General features: G+C 38.7%; 1 protein-coding gene and 1 pseudogene across 3 annotated transcripts; one reads left to right on the plus strand and one right to left on the minus strand.

Annotated features, from left to right (window-relative positions):
• Positions 1 to 247: 247 nt before the first annotated feature.
• PAIP2B (poly(A) binding protein interacting protein 2B) lies at positions 248 to 19,874 on the minus strand. 2 transcript variants are annotated; one of them, XM_081156937.1, is made up of 5 exons: positions 19,695 to 19,874; positions 19,008 to 19,083; positions 4,824 to 4,972; positions 2,362 to 2,538; positions 248 to 1,426 (listed from the first exon to the last, which is right to left on the minus strand). In XM_081156937.1, the coding sequence occupies exons 3-5, from the start codon at positions 4,959 to 4,961 to the stop codon at positions 1,370 to 1,372; spliced, it is 372 nt and encodes a 123-aa protein (XP_081013063.1). In that variant the 5' UTR covers positions 4,962 to 4,972; positions 19,008 to 19,083; positions 19,695 to 19,874; the 3' UTR covers positions 248 to 1,369. The 2 variants fall into 2 exon arrangements, with proteins under 2 accessions (XP_081013063.1, XP_081013064.1); XM_081156938.1 differs by lacking the exon at positions 19,008 to 19,083 and having other exon boundaries at positions 19,695 to 19,775.
• Positions 5,260 to 5,584, plus strand: LOC308566535 (large ribosomal subunit protein eL33 pseudogene; annotated as a pseudogene). The gene has a single exon. The product of its transcript is annotated as a large ribosomal subunit protein eL33 pseudogene (transcript).
• Positions 19,875 to 21,345: the final 1,471 nt, after the last annotated feature.

Here is a 21,345-nt window from a genome sequence, read left to right on the forward strand (position 1 = left end):
TCTATCACACAAAGGCAGCACCTGGTGCCCAGTTTAGTTCCTTATGAGTATCAACAAAAAACCACTGTGACTTACAGGCAGGGAAGACAAAAGGAATGTACCCAAAGAGCCCAACCTAGAAAACTCACAATCTCGCAAAGCTGGGCATGTTGGAAGAGCAAAACTTTATAGCTGCTGAAATTATCCTGGTGGGGAGCACAGTCACCTAGGTCAAGTTGGACTCACTCCACTAGGCTTTTTTTTTTTTGTAGTTCTTTTGCATAATTCTATAAAGTGGGAGAAGCATCAAAATTGTGAACTGAGCTTCTTGCTAGTGTTCTAAAAAAATATATTTACTTGTAAAGGTGCATAAACCTTTCCAAGGGAAGTAAGATACCAAAAGAACAAAGTCTTCATGAGGCTGGAAAAAAAACTTGTCAAAAATAAACTTGGGACACACTAACAGGATTCAAGGATGACTTCTCCAGGCTGAAGCTGATGGTCAGCACAGCATGCCTTTCACACACCTTTGGTAACAGTATCTTTTCTTAAAATCAGAGTAGGGTGGGGATGGAAAGGGATAGGGGACTAGACACCATCAGAGACAAAGAGGCAAATCTACCTTAGTGCTTTTGTACCTTGTAAATGATGAGTTTGATGGTAGCTGTAAACAGAGGCTTAAGAGTAGGCCAACAGTAACCGTATGATTCAAGTGACAATAATCATCACAGTTTTCCCCTTATAATTTACAACTTTCATCAATCATCAAGAGTTACCGTAAACCAGTACTTTAAGTCTGTGTTTTCTTGAATGGGGTTCAAGGCAGGAAGACATGGGCTCAGCAGGCCAAGGATAATCCCAGTTCATTGCAAAAAGCCCCCAGGGGTCAGGAGAGCTAAATTGCATAGTCTGGTTTAAAACACCTACTTCTTCCACTCGTCCCTCTTCCCATCCAGCTTAACAGACTCGATAGTAGTTTTGTAGGTGTTCACTGCCCTTGCAAGTATACAGCAGGGTGTGAAAGGGCATTCATAAACACCCAGATTTTCTTGGTCAGCTTATTTTGTTTAAACACACATAGCAGAAGGTTCCTGATGAAAGGGAAAAAAAGAAGATTGCAATTTCTTTAACTCAAAAAGCCAAAACCTAATAATAATAATAGGAAACTGATCAAAATGAAAGTCAGTAGAACAAAAGAGAAATACTCAGAGGCTTGTAGAGTAAGACTGAGCACGTTAGCTACTCCAGTCACAGTGTCAAGTTAAACCACTATTCCCCTTCCCCGCTGTGCATCCCTAGCCCACCCCACCCCCTTCAGCTCTGCATTTTTGTGCAGTGATGTCCCCAGATGTGGGGACATAGAAGTCCTCCTCAAAGTTTTTCTGCCAGCTCAATACTTCACTCCTGGAATAAATTCCTTGGCATCCGGGTTCAGGTTACTTTTGCTCTGAAATAAGAACCAAGAGATAATAAATCCCATGGCAGGCTGCACTTTAAAACTTATTTTCTCCCTGCTTCCATATATTACCAGTACCTTCCTCTCAACCTCAAGGAGAGAAAAACAGAATTCCTTGCAACTCAGGCTATTACTGCTGGGCTGGTCTCAGTGGCTCCTGACATACTAAGCCCTGACCAACCTCACTTTCTCCTCTTGCTCAGACTCTTGCTCCCTTCATGATGCTTCCATTAGGGGCTTGTGACTCCAAAAATAATTCAACTCATTGAGAACCCTAACTTGATGAGCATCCAAGAACTCCATCAAACCAGTTTGGTTGCCACAATCCCTATACACACATATCTTTCTTCATCCTGCTGGACTCTCTCTGCAAGAGAGTCAAAACCTTAGCAAACTATGGGGCATAATCATTCAGAACATGAGCTGTGTGAGAACTAAATCACTCAGAATTTCCTAAGTACACATGGAAGGCAGGGAATTCAATTATCTGGTCTTCTAATTTTAAGTGGAAAATGGCCTCTTACGAGAATGTTTCCTCCATAATGAACAATTTTTGTAACAGCATCATTCAAAATTATAAATATAGATTTGAGGGATAGTAAAAGAAAATGACAGCAGCAAATGATAATTTAAAACCAACCCTTCCCATGTTCAAATTTTTATCCTTAATCCCAGTTCTACTTTGAAAAGCCCATTGGGGAAAATGAAAGTTGGTGATGCTGCAACATTACTGTTTTCACAGTGCTTTATGAGGCGAATGCATCTTCAATGTACCTGCTTATTAATGCCCACGTGATGAATGACGAAATAGTGGCTTACAGGGCTCCAGAGACTTGCCCAAGGTAGTAGGGCCAGAAAATAAGTCTGTGACTCCAAATCCATATTCTTCTCACTATGTCACATGTGGAACTACTTATGGCTCTTACCAAAATATCTTCAGAATCATGGCCATCGCTGACAGACAGTCCATTTAACTGTTGTTGCAACTGTCCCATGGCCTGAGGCAGGTCTCGTGATGGAATAAACCAGTCTTGGTCTTCTTCATCCAGCATCTCTTGAAAGCACCGGTCCAAAAAGTCCTGCTCCTGCAGCTCCTCCTCAACCTGGCAAGCAAAGATGAGGAGCTCAGACTTACCGGCCCCGTGGCACTCATCCCTTCCAGGTTTTTCTCCACCTCTTTCTTTCAGAGGTTATTACTCCAAGATTAAGAATGATCTTGCATGAGATCGACTAAGAATTAAGATACTTCTAATGACTGGCTGCAGAAAACATAATTTTTAATTTTTCAACCAAATTCCATCAACAGGACTGAGAAAATAGTTATTCAAAATAATAGAAATTCTTCACAAGTCTTCTAAGACCTCTAATATGTGACACAGATATTTTCCATTCATGTGGTACTTACTGAAAATCATTTTTAAAGCATAAAATTATTTTCTCAATCTTGTTAAGAAGCAACTCTTCCTAAATTTCTCATTTTACAACTATGAAAAAGGTACAGGTACTATGTAACTAGACCACTACCTGGATAGCAGACATTAAATCAAAACCAACTCTCAGCTTCTGGCCCACTTTGCAGGTAAATGAGGCCTCTAAGGGTGAAAAATACTTTCAGAACCTTAGAAAGATATAAAGAACACCTTTTGGCATACCAATAGAAAATGATGTCATCAATGTAGTATTCTTTCAAAACAAGGAAAAATATTAGCCCTGGCCAGTGTGGCTCAGTGGGTTAGAGTGTCGTCCTATACACCAAAAGGTTGCGGGTTTGATTCCTGGTCAGAGCACATACCCAGGTTGTGGGTTCAATCCCACGTTGGGAAGCAGTCAATCAATGTTTCTCTCACATTGATGTTTCTCTCTCTCTCCCCCTCACTCTCTCTCTCAAATCAATGAAAGCATGTCCTCGGGGGTGAGGATTAAAAAAGAAAGAATATGAATATTTAAACAACTCCATATTTCTTAAAGATTGCCCTAAACTAAAGCAGTATGTATCTAGGATATCTTATACCTGTTTGCAGGCACTGTTAGCTTTTACAAAAGAGTTCATTCTGCACATTGTGATTTTTAACAGGCCTCCTGCTTCACATTTGGCCATCCCTTTTCTCAAAGCTGGCCTGGTGACATAGTCACAGCTCACTCAGGCCACCACCAGGGTGGTCAAGCAAAAATAATCACCCAAACTAGCCAATACAGCTAACCTCACAAATTCAAGGAAAAGTCAGTGGGGTAGCAAGACTCAAAAATAGTATTTCAACATTATAATTAGGAACATTAAAAAAAAAATTTTCAAATAAATTAGAAAGTTATGAAGTACTTAAACTAATAATCACAAAATATTTCCAAGCCACGAGATTTAATGTGAGTGCTCAAGATCTGCTCCAAAAGCATAACAGTGTGCTCCCCTTATTAAATTTACCCTTGCCTGACCGGTGTGGCTCAGTGGTTGAGCATCCACCTTTGATCCAGGAGGTCGAGGTTCGATTCCCGGTCAGGGCACATGCCTGGGTGGCGAGCTTGATCCCCAGTATGGGGCATGCAGTAGGCAGCCAATCAATGACTCTCTCATCATTGATGTTTCTATCTCTCTCCCTTCCTCTCTCTGAAATCAATAAAGACATATATTTTTTTAAAAAATTAACTTTATTCATAGGCACAACCCTAAAAAATGGTGACCTGGGCATAGGGGTGTGACAGAAGCATGGTATATATGCTATTCACACAAATCACGACACAGTGAGTCACTGGGAGTGGAAATTGCTGGCTGCATCCCCACAGCTTTTCTTCTTCCCAAAGCAACAGGCTGTTCAGTTAATACTGAATTTCCAGTCTCCCATGCTAGATAGACTTCTAGTTATCCTTCAGCTACTCAGCTGATAAAAATGCCCTGGAGGTGGCAAAGCAACACCATGGAAGGAACTATGTGGTCACACCTGTCTACCTGGAATGGCTTACCTTGGGCTATTAACGTTACAGAGAAAGAAAACAATGAATCACTCCTCAATCTTTGTTGAAGCTGTCTAGTCTTCCCCCACCTTACTACGCACTGTCTCAGGCTCACATTCTGCCAGTCCCTGAGCTGCTGTTTGGGGCATGCCAAGCTGGCCTGTCTGCACAAAACTACTGTTTCTCAGCAGTCTATACCAGTTCACCATGCCATTAGACCCTCTTTTAAAACAATATGGTAGAAAAATATCACGCTCTTCCTCTAAAGTATTGTCTGGTCTCTTACCAGTTGAAGGTGCTTCCTGGTCAGCTCAGACCAGGCCTCCATGTATTTTTAAGTTATTCTAAAGCCAAGGAAACCATTTCTTTTGTAACAGAAGTATTATAAAACATTATAGCTGCTGAGTTACAGACATCATTGTCCTTCCACTTCCTTCTTCACCTGTCTGTTGAAATCCTCTTCATTCTCCATCCACATGTACTCTGCAAATGGGTTTTCCTTCTCATCGTGCCCATTTAACCCCTGGTCCTCTTTGGCTTTTACACTGGGTGATGTATTTGCCACACTGGATCCATTCATTATGGTAGAACCTAAACAGAAGCAAAAGAAAGGACAAAATGTTACAAGGATTAAGGAAATGAAACCTGTAATATTATCCAGATTCTTCCAGAAGCTTCTGAAGTTCTAAGTCAAAGTTATTAACTATACATGAACACGAACTGCTAATCTGTACCTGTTACAAAACTAACAATATCCTGTAGTTATCAACTATACAGATGTACAATTCTTTAAGAGTTAAAAGAAAAAAGAAATCCTCTTTTTGCCATCTTGGAGCCTGTGGAGGCTTCTGGGAACAGGGCTTCTATAATAGAAATCTATGTCTGGAAGGCTGTGGTCCAAGACCATTTTTGCTGGCTGTAAGTGGGGTCTCCGGAACCAGAGGGAGCATACAGCTCTTAAGATTGAAGGTATTTATGCTTCAGGTGAAACTGAACTATCTAGGCAAGATATGTGCTTATGTGTACAAAGCAAGAACAGCACAGTGACCCCTGGTAGCAAATGGAGCAAAACCAGAGTAATCTGGGGAAAGGTAACTCATGGAAACAGTGGCATGGTTCGCACTAAATTAATTCCAAAGCAACCTTCCTGCTTTGACTATTGGACACAGAATCTGTGTAATGCTATACCCCTCAAGGATTTAAATTTATTGAAATATAAATGGATTTGTTCTCTTGTAAAAAAAAAAAAAAAAAAAAGAAAGAAAGAAAAGAAAGGAGAAAAAAAGAAAAACCTGTCTAGGGTTAGTTAGCATTTCTAGGTAAGTGGGAGGGGGGTGAATCCTTCCAAGGCAAATTCTGTAGGTTCTAGAACCTAATCAAGATCACATGGCTTTCTTGATACTTAAATAAGCAAAGAAAATGCATTCTTAATGAACATTGTAAGCGACTATCTCTAATTCTGATTCTCAAGCTTGTTTTTCTTCAGAACATATTTCAAAAAATAATACATGTTCGTTGTATTGATAAGCAAAGAGGAGAAAATTAAGGTCATCAGTTGTCCAACCAGCCAGAGTAAAGAATGATTAATAATGTGGTGCATATAACTTTCCTGACTCCCCCTGCCTGTATTTAGAAACACAGGCACACACACATTCCCCAAGTCTCCATTCTTAATAGTAACAGCATGGTGTTCCATCATTTGCTTTTTCTCATTTCTATGTTAATACAGCCATACTGTCTTTTGGGGTGTTTCTAATGTTTCTGTATTATAAACGTTGCTTTTATATTCCAAATCCAGCTCCATAATAATTCACTACGGCTACAGCAGAGAGAAAACCAGTTCCTTATTCTTACCACTTCCATTTGCAGCATAACGTCAAAAGCAAGTCTGTTCTAAATGCCAGGGCAACTGTGTAAGTAAGTGGGCTATTCCTTAGCACAGCGACTCTTAAAGGTCCTGATCCTTGCTGAGTAGCAGGTTGTACAGTATTATAGTTCCAAAGATTCATTTGGCAATTGTTTACAACCAGCACAACTTGTCCTTATCAATATGGAAATCATTCTCAGAGACTCAGAGCTTAGTTTTCTAAAACATCTGCCTTTGTCCAAAAAATAAATCCTGAGTGCACATGACCATAAGGAAAACAGGAAGGCAGAGGAAGAAAGAACAGAATAACCCTTCTAATTCAAGAACAAGGCAGAACACAGAGAGCAAACTGCAGGATGCACTTGTTCATGAGAAAGGGAATGGAAAATTACCATAATCTCAACCTGGGGATGTTCCCCAAATTAACACACTTTAGAAAAGTTGAAAACTTTCCTATGATATGGACTGCTGATACTAGGAAAGTGGTTTTCTTACAGTGTTGATTTGTCCTCAAAATATTTTTGAAAATTTACTGGCCTGTGAAATCCTGAAGATTGAGTTTCTCTGATCTAACCACTCTTGGAAATTGTTTGTGATGTGCAGCCAGGCTTTAGAAGCACTGGTCTAGTCTGCAGGATCTAATTCTACTCTTCTTTTCCTCATTCAAGTCTTCTCTGAGGGGAAAGGGGGGAACAAAACAGGAATGCAACCATGTAGGGAGTCTGCCCAACCCACTGTTTGCAATACCAGTTATCCTTCAACAGTCAATGCTGGACCAGCTGATCAACTTGAAAACTGAGGCTGTTAGCAGAACAACAGAAATTAGGTAGCAGATGAGCGAGTAAAACTTGTTGAAGCAAATCTCTGTGAAAAGGTGTGGCTTCCAGAGTTTGCTTTCTCTTCAACTTGAAGCTTCTAGATGATGCCTAAGTTCAGAACGGGTATCTCTGTCTTTATTAAATAAATAAATAAATTTTAAAACATATGAGTGTATGTATATTATATATGTATATATGTGTGTACATATCCACCTATCTATTCCTTCATAGTTGTCTCCTGTGCCCAGCTTCTATGCCAGGTCTATAATTCTGGACTTCATCTTTCATCTTCAGAGCGATTACAAGAATTACTACTATTATCTCAAACAATGCAATGACAAATCACTAAAACAATAAAAAATCCATAGCACTTCTGATGTTTTATGCAGATTATATTCTCCAACATTCCAAGAAGATAAAATAGTTCCAGTGATTCTTTTTTGAAAAAGTTTCTTTTTCTCTTAAGTTACTATTTTTTTTAAATCTCAAGAAAATCTTTAAAAAAACACACAAAACTTTCCATTTAATAAGCACTCAAAGTTCTTTGACATTTAAAAAAAAATTACTGGACCAAAGCAATGGGATTAATCACTAAATCCTACCTGACCAGAGTCCCGTAGTCTCTAAGCCTTGCAAATGAAATAATTTCTCACTTGATATTTGGCTAGGACTTACAATTATGAAGAGAGAATTGTGTTGTGTCACTGTGTATTACTAATTACCTGAACACAACACTACGCTGGCAGCAAAAGGTTGAATCTTTCTTGATTTGCTCCATAACCTATGCAATACTCCCAGACCAAATTCAGCTTTCTTCTAGAACCAGATTTCTAGTATTTCCAGTGAGTATAAAGCAGTGGTTCTCAAAATATAGTTCCCTGGCCCAGCAGCATCAGTATCACCTTAGATGGGAACTTATTAGAAATGCGAATTCTCAGGCTCCATCCTAGACCTGTTGAATCAGAAATTCTGGGTGGGACCCAGCAATCTGTGTTTTAATAAGCCCTCCAGGTGATTCTCAAGCAATCTCAAGTTTGAGAACCACTGATATACAGCAAGTAGAAAAATGTGTTTCCTTTTGTAGGTCTAAAGCCAGGGGATTGTATATTCTATCTTAATATGAAATAAAGACATCCAATTAAAAAACATAATCTCCTCACAACTCCCACCCTCAATCAAATGTGTTTTATTTTTATGGTTTAAATAAGAAAACAAGGTGCAATGAGAGATTTCATCTGAAACATATACTTAGGCATCGGTTCCCATCCAGCCTGATTACATACAATACATTTTCATACATCTAAAGTCCAAACAAGGATCTTTATAAAGTGAGCCTGACACTTTAGGAATTCTGTAACAAAGCATCAACTAGTCTGAATATATCAAACTTACCAGAGAAGTAAAATGGAATTATTTGCTCCATCTTTGAACTGCACTCAACAGGGGTTACAGTTTAGGACTGTTTTCACCTTTATACTTCTAAGTTAATAAAATTAAACGGAATATCTCATTCTTCAAAAGCTTCTAGCACAGCAAAATTTTACTGCTAACTTTTTGCTTTCAGTGAGAATAAAGCAGAACCCTGGTAGGCACACTGCAAATCTTCGAGATTGCAGAACTAAACAGTTATATGGGTTCAATATTAAAACAAAGGTCTTATAAACTCTCAGATGGTGAGTGTAATACCACCATCAGTAATAAAAAGACACCAAGAACACCACTATCAAACTAAAGTCAGCTTTCACTAGGTAATTACATTCTGCTCTGCTCCTATTTACACTAAAATCACTATGTTAAAACTCACTACCCCTGAGATTATGACATTTTAAATATTGGCCAAGAACTGTCTATAGTCCACACAGCACCTACTTTCAAAAAGCAGGTAATTCCCATGCAACTGTTTCAGAGCACAAAAAAACGAAAAGAGTTTTCTAATGGTTAGTATACAGGTAACTCAATACATTAAAAATAACAAAAATAGCACAAAAGAAAACTACAGACCTATTTTTAGGCTACAAACATATACGTTTAAATAAAATGTGAGCAAATAAAATCAAGCAATTTATTTAAAACTAAACCACTTTGATTAAATAGGGTTCAGCCCAGAAATGCAAGATGGTCTAAAACTGAGAAATATATAAATGTATTTTATCATATTAGGCAAAGGAAAAAAAGCTACACGAGCATTTCAATACTTGCCAGAAATGTGTTTAATAAAATTGAATACCCATTAAAAAAACCAGTTTAGAGCCCTGGCCGGGTAGCTCAGCTGGCTGGAGCATCGTCCTATACACCAAAAGATTGCAGGTTCGATTCCCAGTCAGGGCACGTACCTAGGTTGTGGGTTCAATCCCAGGTCTGGGTGCATACAGGAGGGAAGCGACTGATCTCCCCGCCCCCCTCCCGCCCTTTCCTCTGTCTCTAAAAAAAAAGTCAATTAAAACATATCCTCAGGTGAGGATTTAAAATAAAAATCATTTTAGGAAGGAATACAAATTTTTAAAAAAGGAATAAAATCAAGTTTCTTTAATGCAATCAATATACTCATATAAGCATGTTAGGAATGTGCACTATCATGACCACTTGTAACTTTGAGTGCTACCATCCAATGCAACCTGTCGAGAACACAAGATAAGAGGTATAACTATCATAAAGAGTCAAGATTATCCTTCTTTGCCAATATGACTTTCATTTTTCAGCAAGATTAAGAATCAACTGAAAACTATTAGAAACAGTAAGAGAATTTAGTAATAAGACTGCCCTCGCTGGATAGCTTAATTGGTTAGAGCGTCGTCCTGATATGCCAAGGTTGAGGGTTCGATAACTGGTCAGGGCATATACAAGAATCAACCAATGAGCCCTGGTCAGGTGGCCCAGTTGGTTAAACCACTGTCCCCTACACCAAAAGGTTTCAGGTTTGAGTGATTCCCCATCAGTGCACATACCTAGGTTGCAGGTTCGATCCCCGGCTGGGGTGCGTACAACAGGCAACTGATTGATGTTTCTCTCTCTCTCTCTCTCTCTCTCTCTCTCCCTTCTTCTCTAAAATCAGTGAACATGTCCTCGGGTGAAGACTGAAAAAAAAGAATCAACCAGTGAATGCATAAATAAGTAGAACAAATCGATGATTCTTTCTCTCTCTAAAATTAAAAAGGGATGGTTGCAAAATAAACATACAAAATAAATAGCTTTCATATAAACCAACAATCAAAAAAAAGAAAAAAAGACCCAAATTATAATACCATATACACAAAAATCTACACTTCTTCAGAATAAACCTAATGTATAGAACATAAAACCTAAACAAATGTATAGAACATAAAACAATTTACTGTGACAATTTTCAAATGACTTGAATAAATGGATGGATATATTATAAAATATAAACTCTTCTCAAATCAATCTAAAGCCTTTCTTAAATTCTGATAAAACTTTCAAAGAGAATTTTTCAAAAACCTGACAAATTAATTCTAATTTCAAGTGAGTTAATAATTGCATAAGAATAGTCAACAGGATGTTCTTTTTTTTAAAAAAAGGGAAATTTAAAAATCAAGTAAAATAGTGTAGAATGAGCATAGAAATAAACATCAGCCCTGGCGGTACTGCTCAGTAGTTAGAGCATCAGCCTGTGCACCAAAGAGTCTCAGGTTGGATTCTGGTCAAGGGCATGCACCTCGGTTGCAGGTTTTTTTGTTTTTTGTTTTAAATATATCTTTACTGATTTCAGAGAGAGGAAGGGAGGGGGGGACAGAGAGAGAGAGAGAAACATCAATGATGAGAGAGAGTCATTGATCAGCCGCCTCCCGCATGCCCCCGACTGGGGATCGAGCCTGCAACCTGGGCATGTGCCCTGACTGGGAATTGAACCTTGACCTCCTGGATCATAGGCTGATGCTCAACTGCTGGGCCATGCCAGCCGGGCCCTCGGTTGCAGGTTTGATCCCTGGCCTGGGTCAGGGCTGGTGCGCGAGGCTACCAATCAAGGTGTCTCTCTCACATTGATGTATGTGCCCTCCCCTCATTGTCTCTAAAAAGCAATGGGAAAAAAAATCCTCAGGTGAGAATTAATTAAAAAAAAAAAAAAAAAGGAAAGAAACAAACGAATCAACAGAACAGGAAGCCCAGAAAGAGGATTCTGGTTTATGTTATAAATTGTATTTTAAATAGCAGAGAAAGAATAATCATTGGGACAACTAGTCAGCTGTTCAAAACTGTGGGAGGGCAAATAAAAAACAAACTGCCTACCTTCACACAAAAATAAATTACATACAGATTAAGGTTTAAAATGTTAAAAAAATGCAATGTTTAAATAAACAATTTTAACTTTAGGATGGGAGAACGTCTTTCTTAATAAGGCACCAAAGTGAAAAGTCACAAAAGAAAAAAAAAGGATGGATGTGAGTACAATGCAGGAAAAAAATGCTTTCATTCAGGAAGACAACAAAAATAAAGTTAAATGGCAAATTACTTTCTGGGGGAAAGTATTTGCAATCTCAACAACTAGAAGGCTTATATTCTTAGCCTATAAGGAAATCTTAAAAATTACTGTTAAAAAGACAAATGCTTCGATAGAAAATAGACAATAAGAAACAGGCAACTCTCACAGGAATAAAAATGGCCAATAAACATGTAAAAGACAGTCAAAGGCAATATAAATCAAAGAAATGTAAATTAAAAGTGAGATTTTTCTGCTTAAAGACCAGTAAAAAATAGCAAATGTAGGGGAGAAACTGGAGTTCTCACTCAACTGTGGGTGGAAATATAAATGGAAGCAATTTTTCTACAGGATAATTAAAAAATTTATATTAAAACTACTTTGGCCCGGTCAGGCCTGGCCTAGCGGTTGAGCATCGACCTAGGATCCATGAAATCGCGGTTCGATTCCCAGTCAGGGTACATGCCCGGGTTGCGGGCTCGATCCCTAGTCAGGGGCGTGCAGGAGGCGGCCGATCAATGACTCTCTCATTATTGATGTTTCTATCTCTCTCTCCCCTTCCCTTCCTCTATCTGAAATCAATAAAGATATCTCTAAATAAATAAATAAATAAATAAATAAAACTATTTTGTATTCTTTTCCTCAGGAAATTCCACTTCTAGGAACTCAGTCCAAAAATACTTGCTCAAGTCTGCTAAAATGCATGTATAAGGAATTTCACTATAGTTAGTTAACAATGTGTGTCCAGCTATTAAAAATGATGCCAAAATGTATTTAACTGTCATGGAAATAGAACCAAAATATGGTAGGTAAAAAAAAAGACTACATATTATTATTCTTTTTAAAATGTTTACATGCAGCCCAGCCGGGCGTGGCTCAGCGGTTGAGCGTCGACCTAGGATCCAGGCGATCAGGGTTCGATTCCCGGTCAGGGCACATGCCTGGGTTGCAGGCTGCAGCCGATCAATGACTCTCTCATCATTGATGTATCTCTCTCTCTCTCTCTCCCTCTCCTTTCCTCTCTCTGAAATCAATAAAGATATTAAAAAAAAACCTTTAAAAAAATAAAAATAAAATAAAATGTTTACATGCATTAAAAAGGTATAAAAAGCAAAACAACTGCAATGTTTTGAGTGGCAAAATTAGAGATCATTTTTTTCTTTACTTTTTTCTGAATAATTACAAAAAAGAAAAGGTTTCTTTTATAATCAAGAGGAATGTTACTTTCATTTATATTTATTTACATCTCGTTCTTATTTTTTCCTCATGTATGTGTGTCACATGTAGACTAGAGGGCTTGAATACCTGCTTCTTGAGGTAGATAAGCCCACTTTTGCGACTGTACTAGACAAAGCTTCCTTACCTTGATTTTTTTAAAAAAGGTCCTCCTGTGAAAAAATATAACTAGGTTAAGTTTAAAAATATGAAAAGTGTGATTACAATAGACAATAATACATGTGCATGTGAAAAAATTCTACAAGTGAATATGAAAAAGAAAGCAGCTATTAAAGCAATGGGAACTGCTGTCTGGAAACATTTTAAATTGTTTTATTGTTCTCAAATTATTTTTAAAATACACAAAACTGAGTAAAAGAAAAAAAGGCTGCCAACCCCTTCCTGGGGCCACTCTTCCAATCTTTGCTACTGTCTATCTTTTCACTAGGTACCAAAAAGATGGGCAGTCCCTCAGATCCTTTTATCTTCTCTCTTTCTTATAACCCCATGCATTCATTCATTTATTCATTCAATTTATGAAAAGGTAATACAAACACATGATTCAAAAAATTTTTAAAAATATTTATGTAAAGGCATATGGTGAAATCTCATTTCCACTTGTAATATAACACTTCAGAATTTCTTTTTGCAATTTTAGGCAAATATGAATGTGTATTTTTATTTTACCCTTCTTTCTCAACACAAAAAGCATACTAAACACAGTTCCATACCTTATTCCTTTTGTAAAAATCACAACATATCTTAAAGCTCTTTTACATGAGTACAAAGTCCTTCCTTATTCTTTTTTGAAAACGATATATAATATTCCATGGTTTGGATACACCAAAGTTTATTTAACCAGCGCCTTGTTAACAAACACTAGAGTCATTCCTACCATGCTATTACAATGCCAAGCATAACCACATATATACATCAAGTTCATTTCTGAATGTGTCTTTGACGAAGCTCTGGTATTAGATTACCACAAGGTCATACGTTCATCAGGCTGAGAAGATAGAGCCTTTTCTAGTTCTCATTATATACAGTAACATGTAGCAAAAGACTTAATAACTCCTTGAACCAAGCAACTGTACTCTTAGGGGATTTATCTTATAAAAATAAAGCGACTAAATAAAACACCCAAGATGAACCAATTTCTATAAAAACGCATATATATGTCTATATATGCATAGACAAGAATATGCAGAGAGAGTATAAAACATATCCATCAAAATGTTAACCACTGTCTCCTTATGATGGATCTATGGAGGGCTTTACAATCCCCCCCCCATTGCCTATCAGTGCTTTCGAATTTTACATACTATTTCTGTAATATAAAATTAAAAACTAAAAATAAAATGTTAAGTCAAATTAAGCTGGATATATTTGTCTGTCTTACATTTGTGTAGTGCTTCAGAGTTTATAAAGTATGTTTACATGCGCCACTTAATTCTTACACTAACCCTATGTATCTTCATTTTACCAAAAGGGAAATGGAGGCAATAGATGGTTAGGTAGTTGTGCCCAAGGTCATTCAAATAGAAAGCTGGCAGAGACAAATTTCAAATCCAGGTCTTCTAACTTCAAATTCAGTGCGTTATCAAAAACATGATCATTGCTTCCTTAATTTTAACAATTCTTTGGGAGTTAATCACACAATCAGAATTGACAAATGAGTTAAAATTACAGAGTATAAGGCCTCAGTCCCTAATACTCATATAATCAGATCTTACTAAAAGGAGAATATTGGCATACACCCCCCGAAAGTCCAGAGTCAGAAGAGGGTGTGGATTTTCAGTATGTTCCCAAATAAAATACATAACTGGCAAAATATATGTCTAATATGGCCTAATATGAATGCATAATAAAAGCAGCATCCTCTCAAATTTCAAGATTCTCACTTTCAAGACAACTTTTGCCTTTGGTCCCAGCATTTACTTGTGTTCTGGTTTTGCCATACCCCAGGGTGTCTCCAATGGAATTTTAAAATATGAATAAGCTATACTTTTCAACGAAGGTGTGTGTGATTATGTAACTTTCTTAAAGTTTGGAACTTATTGACCAAGATGATAATAACCTGGTTAGAATATATTTTTTCTCTCCAAATGTCTCTCCTTCTTCCTATAAGATTATACAGGTTATTTTACAATGCACATGGAGAGCAAGGATAAATCATGGTTTGGTAGAAATATATTTTAATTCATCATTCCTCAAACTATGTCTCATATAATTCTGTTCCAAAAGATGTTTAGGTATGTTGCAGGGGCAGGGGAGCAAGAGGGAGGGAGGAGAAGCCATGGTTAAAAGCAATGTACTCTTTTTGGAGATACACAGTTAACAATGGACAATAATATAATAAGGCTCTAGAAAAGTCTAGCATTACAGAAACCTTTGTTTAAACCAGTTTATTTTGACACAAAATTCTTCTACTATAACTATTCACATTTTGTGTTCAGAAAAACTGTCTGAATAAATGTAACTATTAATTAAAACCCACAATAGATGTGGCAAAAATGCATAATTCTTAAATCTCTACCACAAAATACTAACTCTTCAAAAAGTCCCTAATTTCAGTTTAGTGAATTTCCTCTTCACCCACCAATGTCTAGCTCAATTATCACCTTATTTGAGAAACTTCCCCCCAGTGCTCCTTTCTCCTTATTTAGATAGCATTTTAGTTATATATTACCTCACTTATCATATGATAAATCAGTTCATCTGTCTCCTTGCTCACTTGTTAGCTCTTTGAGAATAAAGTTTGATTATATTTTGAGTACCTTGAACAATGTGGGACACATATGAGCTTCATGATGAAGGAAATAATTTCACTGCAGCATAATAGTTTCCAGAGTTCAACACATGTATTTCTAAACTGTTATTAATACCGTGCCAACAACTTGAGAAAGTTTCTCCCTAAAACTTACATTTATAACTGTGAGCAGCTGTGGTCATGGTTAACTCAGTTGTGACATGCCCTCTAGTTAAGCCCACTCGTTTTTTCCCTCAGGTGATTTTTGTTTGCTTGCTTTTTGTTTTCTTAGCCTACTAGGAGTATTCAGTAACCTTCATTATCTTTTTACATCTCTGTGCCTTTGCACCTGCGGGTCCCTGCTTACCATGCTGTCTCAAGGTTTTATTCACCCGGAAGACATTCCTACTTATCCTTTAAGAAGCAGCTTAAACAATACATTCTCTAGGAAGCCTTCATATCTTCCCATCTTTTCAGGAAGAGTTAGGAATTCCTCAAGTCATACATTTATGCATCTATTACTATATAACAGGCACTGAACTAAATGCAAAGGATAGAAGAATGAAGCTGTGGATCCTGCCTCGTGGACCTCATAGTCTAGGAAGGAAGACAGCCATATGAACACATAACCACACTATAATAATATTATGTGCAACACCAAAAGGAAGATTTATGGAATATTGTGACATGTGTCAATTATTTTGTTAGGTGCTTTATTGAACATTATCTATAATCATGTGATAGGTATTTGAATTAGACAGATGTTCAGGAAACTCTAAAGACTGCTATAGTCTCAATCGTCTTCTGAAGAAACTGTCTCCAAGGGGTTCTTTTTGTATATACTATAGTCTGTGGGACAGATATTGCATAAAACCAATCCTACTTCTTTGATCACAAAAGACTGGACCAGGACTCAGAGCCCTAACTAAGGACAGGTTAAACTTGAAGGAGATCACCTAGGACATGGCTGGGCTCAAAAGGAAGTGTTTATGCACAGAGCAGACCAAGAATGTTCTGGAAGTCAGTATTCTAAGGGATGTGAAGTAGGAGGGGGCACACTAGGTTTCACCATGATCAAATTAATCTATAATTCCAACCTGGACCTCTCCCCTGAGCTCTAGACTGCTATCTGTCTGTCCCTCTTACTTAAATAACACATCAATAAAGGCAAGAGCTTAATCTCTAGTTTGTTTGCCACAGCCTAGAAGAGACACTGACTTATAGTAAATGCTTAATTTAAAAAATGTTGAATAAATGAATAAGTGAACAAACTCTCGAAGCTAAGGAATCTACAGTGGACGGGGGAGGGGGGGTGTTAGGGAGGAGGGTTACCACGAAATAAGACTCCAGGGATCACTTACAAGTACAGTTGATCCTCATTATTTGTGGATCCTGTATTTAAGAATTAGCCTACTTGCTAAAATTTATTTGTAAATCTAAAATCAATACTCATGGCATTTTAACAGTCATTCACAGATATGCAGAGAATGGCAAAAATTTTGAGTCACCACTCACATTTTCAGCTAAGGCAGAACAAGGCAATGCTCGCTGCCTTCTTTCAGCTCACACAGAGATTACTAAAGGACACAAACGGTAGGGGGCAGTGCAGTATAGTGCAAGAAGCTTTGCCACTGGAGCCAACAGAAAAGGGTCTGAATCCTAATTCTGGCACCTGTTAGGGAGCAGCGTCAAGGAAGTCACTTAACACTTCTGAACCTCATTTTCTTTTTTGTAAAAATAAGAAAACAGAATCTACTACAATGAGTTGTATTTAGTTAATTTAAGATTATTTTCCCTGGGAGCAATGGTTCAGTATTTGCTAACTTAGTGACCTAGGTGACTTTATAGACCATGATTACTATGAATAATGAGAATCAACTGTAATTTGTAACAAAATAAAATAACAGATTATTTATAACAAAATAACAGAGATATCAAAAACAATTATTTTGATGGAGTGGAAGCCAGTGGCAAGCTTCAAGAAGATTTTGAAATAGAACCTCACTAGGCACATACGCTGTGGAAAGGGCTTCAAGAATAGGGAACAGCACCTACAGAGAGAAGCCAAGGTGTGTGAAATAAACAGGTTCAGGAATATGGCACTTCAGAAAGTCTAGAACAGCAGGAGATGTGACAGGGTTCTGGCACGGGGCCACAGTGCTTCTCTGGGTCCTGTTCACATCCTGTACTGCAGAACCTCTCCCTCGACAGTTAATTCTTGGTTTACAAGTTTTCCTTCCATTAAACTGTGAACTCCTTAAAGGCAAGATCTCTACAAAGAAATCATAACTATAGTCCTTTAAATTTTCAAACAAGTAATTATAAGTACAAATCCACATGAAAAGACTGTACAAAAATAACTTTGGTTTCCAACTGCAGCTTATACCAACTCATAATAGTGACCCACTCACAGATTTGCTATTTGCCCAGGACTTTTCTTTTTTGACTGCTAGTAATTCTATTATAATTCTTTTTATTGTTCTAAACACCTGGGAATTTGTTGAAATAGCTTTAAGATCTTCCTCTTTTTAGTATGATTTATTAATAGGGCTCAAACATATGGTCCATTAGACAATGATACCTCCTCATAGCAAAGATTCCTTTTAACTCACTCTACTAGACTTACTTCTCTATACATAAGATATAGTATTACCATGGCAAAATGTAAGGAAGCACACATATGTTACAAATAGAATAAGAAAAACAGTAAGAATTTTTCACAAAAGCTTGCAAAATTCTGGCCAAAACAATGTGGACATGATATTAAATTCACTGCTTACAATTCATCACTGAGAACTAGGAAAAACAATTCCAACTTATGTAAAGTCATGAAACTAAGCACTGTTAGAATCTACAAGGTTTTGTACACGTACATTTTCTCTCTTCCACGTGTACTCTCTCATACATGCACAGCCTAAGGGGCCCATCAGGCTTATCCCAATACTTCAATTTCCCCTACCCCCAAAAACAAAACCCTGTTACAAAACCCTCCAATATCTAGGTTAATATTTTTAAAACTCTAAAGTTTCAATCAAATCTAAGTGTAGTGAGTTACTTTTCCCCCATAAAATTCTTGGCATAATTTTATTTAGGCACAACATAGTTTGTACGATTATCTAGAACATATGGCTGCAATCAACACTGCTGAAACCCAAACAGATATACTATGAAGGTGAATACAAATTCTCTGTGAAAGGGGAATAGAGAAAGTTATTTTTGAACAGTTTCAATGCTATACCATCCATAGGTTGGATGTGAACAAATCATACTGTGCTACACAGCTAAAGTATGTTCCATAATTTATGACAAACTAGAGTGATCAGGCCCTCACACTGCAAACTCTCTGCTACCCCAGTTAAGCTGTTTAAAATGTAATCCAATTCTGTCTACTTAAAAAAATAATAATACATTTTAAATTTCCTGCTGCGAGTAAATCCTTCTCACCTGCATTTTCAGAAATTATCACCAAAACAACTGTTTTGGGACAAAGATTCTAGAGAGGATATAATGACCCAATGCTATTTTAAGTAAGAATGGTTTACCTTGAACAAAACCGATTAAGGTTCCCAACCTTGTAAAGAGTGTATTCTGCTGCTCCGGTGTTCACCTTCCAGCTGCCTGGAAGGGGCAAGTGGAAAATGTTAGTTTCCATGACATGAGGATGAAATTTACGGGGTGGGAGGAGGGTAAACGACTCATTTTCGGAAGGGAAGGCAGAAGAGAAGTGGGCAAGGTCCCTAACCCAAATTAGGTATAAAGAATGAGAGGCTGGAGAAAAGGGGGTGGGTGGGAGTAGAATAAACGCAAAACTCGCACAGGAGCCCGCGAATGGGGGAGGGGCAAAAATGCGCATCTCCAGGGGAAGGGGGGCAGGGGGACGCAGCGCTGGTTAATGTGCCTAGCAGTGCTGCACTGAGGTAGTAAAGGGCTCGCAAGCCAGAGATTTCAGTCCGAGTGTTAGAAGGGGGCCGAGGGAAGTTGGGGGGAGGGGGATTAATAGCGAGCCTTTGCGGGGGGGAAAAACGACTAAGAATCCCCGCGCCTCCAAGGGGCTAAGGGACTAAGGGGCACCGCAGTGGACGCGACATGGGACTTGCCGGCTTACCCTCCCCACTGGAGCTCGGGCAGCCCCGAGGACAGCGGAAAGGGAGGCGCAGGGCGCCCCCAAAACCTGGAGAGCGGCGCTTCCCCTGGGTCCCCTCCCCGGCAGCCCGGGAGCCCGAGCCCACCTGGGCTGACCAGAAGTCCCTCCTTCAGACCCTACTCCGCCGCTCTTCCGAGAGCCTCAGCCGTCGCCGCGGAGGTCGTCGCTGCCGAAACAGTCTCGGCCTCTAGCACCCGAGCGTGAGCCACAGCACGGAGAAGCGCCCCTACCACTAGCCAGGTTGCCTCTTACAGCACACTGACTCCTCACCCCGCCCCCGAACCCAAGCCATTGGTTGCTGGGCACCGCCCTATTCGTCTATTGGACCAAAGAGGATGCCGCTCAGTCACCTAAAAGGGCACGTGTGGTGCTTATTGGCTTAAATGTGAAGTACTTCCCGCCCACACCCTCAGAAGTTCCAGCTTCTGATTGGTATGAACAACTGTCTCTTCGCTCCCTTGGTTCTTTCCCTCCAGGTGGAGCGCCCCTTTGCGGGAGACCCCGGCTCTGATTGGCTGAAAGGGCGCCGTGCGAGTCCTGGATAGGCATTGGGCCAAAGCGCGCGGCGTCCTGCTGGGTGGAGCCCAGCGAGCAGCACCTCCGCGTTTGTTTACACAGGCTCTCGTTCCCCCTCCCTTCCATTGGTCGATCCAGCAGCCCCTCCCACGGGCTGTGATACTCAGCGTATCGGGGGTGGGGGGGACTGAGTGGGATTTCCCTGCTATCAATTACCAAGGGAGGAGCTTTGAGCGAAGCTGGCGGGGAGGTGGCTCTGGCGGAAAACTGGAGAGTTGGGCTCCCTGGAGGGGCTGCAAAGCAGCAGAGTGACTCTTACACATTTATAGAAACAAACCTAACTTCTCCAGTGTTTTTAAAAACAGAAAATCCTATTTTCCCTTTGGGTTTAGGGTGTCCAATCATTGCTTGCTAAGGACTTCTAATTTATTCATCAGGAAGTGGGGACTTGTTTATGGAAGTATTACTTTACACGTTTTTGTCTCTCCCCACCTCTCTTATACATAACACAAAGCAGAGGCTTGGTAAGTGATTGCACAATAAGTGGATAAATGATAAAAATGAAAACGACAGTTAATGTCAGATTAAATAACAATAGTGAAATAAATGATATATACTCTTTATATAAATAATGTAAATACATAAATAATTAAATAAATTCACTCAACAAGTATCATTGAGCATATGCTCTGATCTATGCTCTGTATTCACGATATGAATAAAACAAGCACCCATGGTGCTTGTTTTCTAGGGGAGGAGACTGACGGTAAACAAGTAACCAATAAATAATAGAATGTCATGCTGTGATTAAGTGCTACAAAGAAAAATAAAGCAAGGTAAAGGAATGTTTTAGGAAATAGCTATTTTGGGTAGAATGATTAGTTTAAGAGCTGTCTGAGGAAGGAGCATTGAACAGAGATGTGAATAATGTGAAGTGAAGGGTAGACAGGTGGTTGATAAGCAGGGCCAGTACACTGCACAACACCAGTAACACTAGTCACATTGCTTCATATATTTCCTATCCTTTCAGGATTGCCTGCTCTTGTTTTAAACTTATATGATTAAATAATTTAAATGGGTCCAACAAGATACACATCTCTTTTAGAAAAAAACAATTTGTCTCCAAGATAACTTCCCCATACCATCCACTGCTTCTTTTCCTAAGGTGGCCTTTAGGTGTATGGTGCAATAGGGGCTTACATTATCTCATAGCTTTGAAA

Source organism: Miniopterus schreibersii (assembly GCF_964146895.1).
Source record: "Miniopterus schreibersii genome assembly, chromosome: 13".
Taxonomy (NCBI): domain Eukaryota; kingdom Metazoa; phylum Chordata; class Mammalia; order Chiroptera; family Miniopteridae; genus Miniopterus; species Miniopterus schreibersii.

Bases quoted from the DNA above. Each gene is read 5' to 3' on its own strand.
- PAIP2B (XM_081156937.1), bottom strand. From the start codon at position 4,961: ATGAATGGATCCAGTGTGGCAAATACATCACCCAGTGTAAAAGCCAAA. The intron at 2,539-4,823 runs GTGAAGAAGGAA...TTTGCTTGCCAG, and splicing joins AAGAGGATTTCAACAGACAG to GTTGAGGAGGAGCTGCAGGA. The intron at 1,427-2,361 runs GTAAGAGCCATA...TTCTTATTTCAG, and splicing joins ATGATTCTGAAGATATTTTG to AGCAAAAGTAACCTGAACCC.